This window comes from Lampris incognitus, chromosome 21 (assembly GCF_029633865.1).
Source record: "Lampris incognitus isolate fLamInc1 chromosome 21, fLamInc1.hap2, whole genome shotgun sequence".
In the NCBI taxonomy this organism is placed as follows: Eukaryota; Metazoa; Chordata; class Actinopteri; order Lampriformes; family Lampridae; genus Lampris; species Lampris incognitus.
Genome location: NC_079231.1, coordinates 4,560,668 through 4,567,318, shown reverse-complemented (window position 1 = coordinate 4,567,318; position 6,651 = coordinate 4,560,668). Strand labels below are relative to the sequence as shown.

At 47.7% G+C, this 6,651-nt stretch overlaps 1 protein-coding gene across 1 annotated transcript in view; it reads right to left on the bottom strand.

Annotated features, from left to right (window-relative positions):
* The window catches only part of prox1a (prospero homeobox 1a), a 40,915-nt gene that overhangs the window by 20,974 nt on the left and 13,290 nt on the right, over positions 1-6,651 (bottom strand). Inside the window, 1 exon segment of the mRNA XM_056301424.1 lies at positions 4,932-5,039. Coding sequence (XP_056157399.1) covers positions 4,932-5,039 — 108 coding nt within the window.

Here is a 6,651-nt window from a genome sequence, read left to right as displayed (position 1 = left end):
TGTGTGTGTGTGTGTGTGTGTGTGTGTGTGTGTGTGTGTGTGTGTGTGTGTGTGTGTGTGCACCCATCCGTGCCTAAAACAGTTGTCATCTCAACCCACTTCCACACTTAGCGGTTCAGCCATTGTGCGTAAGAGGCTCATCTTTAAGAACGAGTTTCCCAGAGACAAAGTCCATTCAAGTCCAATTAGGGGAGCCATTCAAGGTCCTAATTCCCTTACAGGGAATCTGCCTGATCCTCCTAACACATGCTACTTATTGTTCCCAGGAAATCGTGTGTGTGGGGGGGGTGGGGGGGCAGAGAGAGCGAGAGAGAATATCACAGAAGAAAGAGCACAAAATGACCCGGATTTCAAAAAATATGGTAATGACGAGGGTAATGAATAAAGTGGGACAAAGGGGGGAAAAACACACACACACACACGCAGGTCGGGGACGGCAACAGGGCGCCCTCAGTCTTCCTCACTCTCGCTGCTTCTGAAAAGAACAGCTTCGCTCATCGCAAATAGGATTATGCGTGATTCATACTTTTTATTAAAGGAAATACCCGCGCGGTTATCCTGCAGATAAACACAACAGATTAAACGGGTTTTACTTCCAATTAAACGTGAAGACAGTAAATCATTGTCTTAAATTAACTAACGACAAGAAGAGGCGTGTTTTTTTTTGTTTTTTTTTTTTAACAAAGTGCAGAATTAATACCTTCATTTTGTATCAGAGAGTTGCGGAGTATGAAAGTCTTGAGATGTATTTGCTCCCTTAGTGGACTCGTCTCTTTTTGTCGACAAAATTGCAAAGGTAAAATCAGTGTTTTAGAACTGTCACGTGATGTCACGCCCTTTGCACCGAACGCTTACCGCAAGATATTTGTGTGTTAAAATGTCCTCAATCCAATAAATCCCCGTGTAAACAAGCCAGTGTTGACACAGGCTCTCTTAGTTGTGATGGGGAGACTCGTGCTGTAATTTCAGATCGGTCCTTTAACATATTCCATCCGTTGTACAAAGTGCCAGGCCGAGACCGAAGAAATGTCGATTTAATCTAAATCCGTGTTTGTTTAGATGAAGAGATGGGATTAATTGATTATCAGTTTGGGGGCGAAATCTGTGCAGTAAACCCTGTCACTTAACAGATACTAGATTAAATTTAAAATCTTAAATCAGTCTGGGAAGATGAACTCCTAGCTGACCCTCAGCATATATTCATTAGGCCCAATTTATTCAAATTCCGGATTAAAGGCTTTGTGGAGAATTAATCTGGCCATATATCGAGCATATTTACTTTCAAGATTCTCGAACAGCTTGACTTAACCGTGAAAAAGACGTCGTTTTCAGCTTTCATCACATGCTAAGAATCTAAATACAGCTGTTTAGTTTCAACTGGGCCGCGTTCGGGCTCGCCCGTGGGATTTTTTAACCCCGGAGTTTGTCTCACAGGTTAATTTAGGACCTGGGAAGCCCCTGAGTTTAGACACCAGTTGGCTAGCACTGGTGTCTCTGCAAGCCTGGGTGATTGCTGGTTGCGAGAGGTAGATGATAGATGTTAGGGGGAAGGAATTACAAATAGCCATCAGGCTTTTTGGCTCCCTTTGAGACAGTTTTGAGGGTTAGAAAATCCCACAGGTTTGTAAGAACAAATTTGCGAGACGAAGGCTTGATGAATGAGGCCTGTTGATTCTGCCAGATACAAGTAATCCGTTTCAAATTACACACATGAGCTTGTGTTGAAAGTATTGATGCTCTGTTCTTGTGTGAAAAGTGAAGAAATAAATTGGATAAAGCTCAACCGTCTTCATAAATAACACATTTAAATTTGACTTTGCAAATGTCATAAAATGGGAAACGTGAAATTACATCATGGAAAGAATGTCTACTGTCGTTGGCCCGCTAATATAAAGTACTCTCTGTGAACTATATTTTGCATGTATCTTGTGGCATTTACTGTATACAAAGCTCAACAAAGTAATACTAATTAGTGGTTAAAACGCTGTGTACCAGTTCTGTCCATCTTACCGCCAGCCCCGTTGTCATGACAGCCCAAAACGTTTATGTTAGTGGGAACCTGCTCTACTCGTGTCTCTGTATTAACCGTTCTGCTGTAAAAACATAGATATTATTACAAATATCGCAAAAAATATGTCATCACGATGGTCTAAATCGACTTCCTCTCGCGGGTATTTTGCCGCTTCGCCTTGATACGTCAATTTCCACCAATTTTCAAAGATGCTGCCTCGATGTGCGAATCCTTTTTTTGGTTTTTCCCGTGCTAGCTTGTTTGCCGCGTCTTCGTGTCGCCCATCAGACGTTGTTAACTGTTGAATACGGGTGTTCGTTTTAAAGACGAGACAATGCAGCGGTTGTGGTTGGAGGCAACATTTGCATTTCCAAATGTGGTTTTGGGTTTGGGTCATTTGGTCCTCACGGGGGGTGGGGGGGTCAGTTGTGTTTGTGTGATAGCGGGAACTAATTTGTTTTTTTTTTTATAAACTAAACAAGATGTTTTTCAGTCCTGCTGGTTTTCAGGAGTTTTCCAAAAAAAGTAGCCGACAAAGCCAAAAATAACCAACCGATAACCAACCGATAATCAATAATCATCGCGCATAGAAACTTGCTGTAGTCGTTGACTTTTCCTTGGTGTTTCCTTTCCCTTGGGGCCGACTTAAAGGACTCCTGGGGCAGAACGAGCCACACGGCCGTTAGAGCGGGGAGCAGGTGAGATTAGCAACCAAGTGTTCGCCTAGCAACCCGGTGTCCGAGCGACCCTTGTTGCCGTGGCAGCTGGTGAGGATGCGGCTTTGTGGAGAAGAAGGGGTCACTGCCGATATGAGACCAAGCACCATTGTGTGTGTGTGTGTGTGTGTTTGTGCTCATCTGAATATGGCGTCCTGAATCCGTCGAGCAGCCGTATGCTCTTTTTGGAAAACATGTAGCAGGCTGTAAACATCCAACAATCAGCGCCTTTGTTTTAAAGCTGTTTTATTTGTTTGTCCCTCCCTCCCTTCCTCCCTCCCTCCCTCTCTCCCTCTCTCCGTCTCTTTCTCAGACCCCCCCTCCCCCCCTTAACCTCGTCTTTTTTTCCCCTCCCACTCCCTGCTCCTCTCTCTGGTTTTCTACCACCCTCGTTTAAAGTACAACTCTCTCTCTGGCTTTGTTTCTCTCTCCATCTGTGTGTGTGTGTGTGTGTGTGTGTGTGTCACAATTCTGATTGCGTTGAAGAGTACTTATTTTACATGGAGTGAGAGTGGAAGAGTTTTGTGTGTGTGTGTGTGTGTGTGTGTGTGTGTGTGTGTGTGTGCATGTGCACACTGGACTGGAGTGGGGGTGTGTTACAGTATGTGTAAGAGGGAAAGTGGGCGTTTAGCCCCTCCCGTTACCCCCCTACCCCAGGCTGATTAAGGACAGAAACTCTAATTATTCTACAAAGACCTGACAGACTGGCGCTCTGGAAAACCCATCTGTGCTATAAGGTCACACACACACACACACACACACACAGTCTGCAACAATACAGAACACACACACACACACACACACACACACACAGTCTGCAACAATACAGAACACACACACACACACAGTCTGCAACAATACAGAACACACACACACACACACACACACACATATAGACAGTAACAACAGTAAGGCAAAGAAACTGGCAAAGGTCACAAAGAATGAAAGTGAGACTATTAGGGTGATGATGATGTGAGACAGCAGAACAAAACCAGTTGACATAAACCAGTTGACATCTTAACCAAACCAAATCAGACCGTCTGACTGGACTTGTAGGTTCCTGCTCTGTTCACTGGCAGACGCAGAAACTACAGCAATCTGTCTGCCTGACGGGGAGCTCGTACCAGACATATTAATTGATCTGACATTTTTTGCACATTTAGCAACATGCAAAAAATGTCAGATCAATTCAGATGTGTCGGCATAGTCTGATAGAATAAAAATAGTTGTGTTGGAAGAGCTAGAATGACTATTACTTCTCTAATGATAATAATGAGTAGAATTACATTTTTTCTGAAACCCCCCCCCCTTTTCTCCCCAATTATACTTGGCCAATTACCCCACTCTTCCGAGCGGCACCGGTCGCTGCTCCACCCCCTCTGCTGATCCGGGGGGGGGGGGGGCTGCAGACTACCACATGCCTCCTCCGATACATGTGGAATCGCCAGCCACTTCTTTTCACCTGACAGTGAGGAGTTTCATCAGGGGCACGTAGCGCGTGGGAGGATCACGCTATTCCCCCCAGTTCCCCCTCCCCGCTGAACAGGCGCCCCAACCGACCAGAGGAGGCGCTAGTGCAGCGACCAGGACACATACCCACATGCAGCTTCCCACCCACAGACACAGCCAATTGTGTCTGTAGGGACACCTGACCAAACCAGAGGTAACGTGGGGGTCCAAACCGGTGATCCCCGTGTTGGTAGGCAACGGAGTAGACCACCAGGCCACCCGGGCGCCCAGTAAAATGACATTGTTGTTGTAAGTAGTGGTTGTAGTAGCATAAGTCATAGACCCAAATGTTAAACAGAGAATTTGAGGGCTATATCAGACGGAGTTTGTTATGACTGACACTGACATTTCTCAAGAGTTGTGTTTAACGTGGTTATTTTTGGCGTCGTGAACACCGGCTGCATGCCGAACTTCTGTTACAGCAGGAATGGACAGTATCTCGAGTTGACTCGAACCTACCTAAACTGACTCAAACTGAACTGAACTGAGCGAAATGAAAGTAGAGGTGACTGAGACCGAGCGCATTGAATGGGGCGAGATGGAAATGGGGAGCAGAATGGGAACGAGAAGGATTGGGATGGAGGCCGGCGGTGGTTGCCGGGAACGCCGGAGGTGCATTGGATCGGGAAAGCGTGCCGGGCTGAGATGAAGAGGAGGGGGGGGCGAGAGGGGCTTTACCACGGCGGAGGTCTTACCTTGACGTCAGAGAAGTACATTTTGAGCATGTTGGAGGAAGGGTAGCGGGTGTAGAAGAACATGAGCTTGGCCTTCTTCAGGTGGTTCGGAGACAAGCCCTCCTGGATCTGGACATCGACCTGTTAAGGGACTTCAACTTTTATCCCCCCCACCCCCGCTTTTTCTACCCAATTGCATCCGGCTAATTACCCCACTCTTCCGAGCCATCCCAGTCTCTGCTCCACCCCCTCTGCCGACCCTGGGGGGGGGGGGGGGCTGCAGACTACCACATGCCTCCTCCTATACATGTGGAGTCGCCAGCCGCTTCTTTTCACCTGACAGTGAGGAGTTTCACCAGGGGGATGTGGTGCGTGGGAGGATCACACTATTCCCCCCAGTTCCCCCTCCCCGCTGAACAGGCGCCCCGACCGGCCAGAGGAGGCGCTATTGCAGCGACCAGGACACATACCCACATCCGGCTTCCCACCCCAGACACGGCCAATTGTGTCTGTAGGGACGCCCGACCAAACCGGAGGTAACATGGGGATTCGAACCGGCGGTCCCCGAATAGACCGACGGACTTCAACTTTGAACTGTGGGCTTTTCGGTGTGACGGTGAAGCACTCAGTCGTTCTGTTTCAGAAAAAAAAACAGGTGAAAACCGAGAGGGATGCAGGAGAAAGTTTACCAGTGGGAAGCGATCCAAGGCCAGCGTGATGGCTCAGAGCCGCGGCTCACAGAAGATAACGGCACAACAAGATTATTTATCTGTACGACGTCGTTTGTTGCTGTGCAGAGGTGCAAAATGTTGACTGACAACAGCAAAATGTAATATCGGCGCACATCGACTGAAGGTTTGCTCACTGTGTGGAGGCAGCGCCGCTGTCCTGTCAAACAGCCCACGTCAAGACACGGTGAGGGGAACCCCAGTTGTGTTTTTGTGGCTAAATCCTTTGAGTGCCCCTACCTCAGCCAATACATGCACCTGCTGGCTTTGGATCAAATCCCACCTACTCCGCCTGTAACCCCCCACCATCATCCATGCCTAGCGTGCACACACACACACACACACACACACACACACACACACACACACACACACACACACACACACACACACACATTACCGCGCTGTCGCCCACATTTCTATCCCACTGTTTCAACAAGGAAAATAGTAATTTAGGATGCTTTGTGCCCTGAAAGCAAAGATGGCATGGATGTGTTTGTATGTGTGCATATGAAGCGCATGTGTGTGTGTGTGTGTGTGTGTGTGTGTGTGTGTGTGTGTGTGTGTGTGTGTGTGTGTGCATATATGTGTGTGTGACAACAGCTGTGCCCCACCACGTTGCCATTTCCCCCACCACATTAACAGCCCTATAATCTATCAGAGAAGATGAGGCAATCAGTGGAACCCCCTGCAAGGTCAATTAGCACGCAGACAAACATGTACACACACACACACACACACACACACACACACACACACACACACACACACACACACACGCATGCAGTGAGACCCCATGGGTCCTATATGACTGGATAGAGACAGACAGACTGACAGACAGACAGATATATGGAGAGAGAGAGCAACAGAGAGAGAGAGGGAGGAGTGGGTGGAAGTGAGGAAGACTTTCGGGATGCAGCGGTACCGATACTGGCACGACACATTTGGCAGATCCCGAGCTGTAACGGAGCAGAGAGATTTTACCCAGGACTACAATCTGATCCTAAAAACCA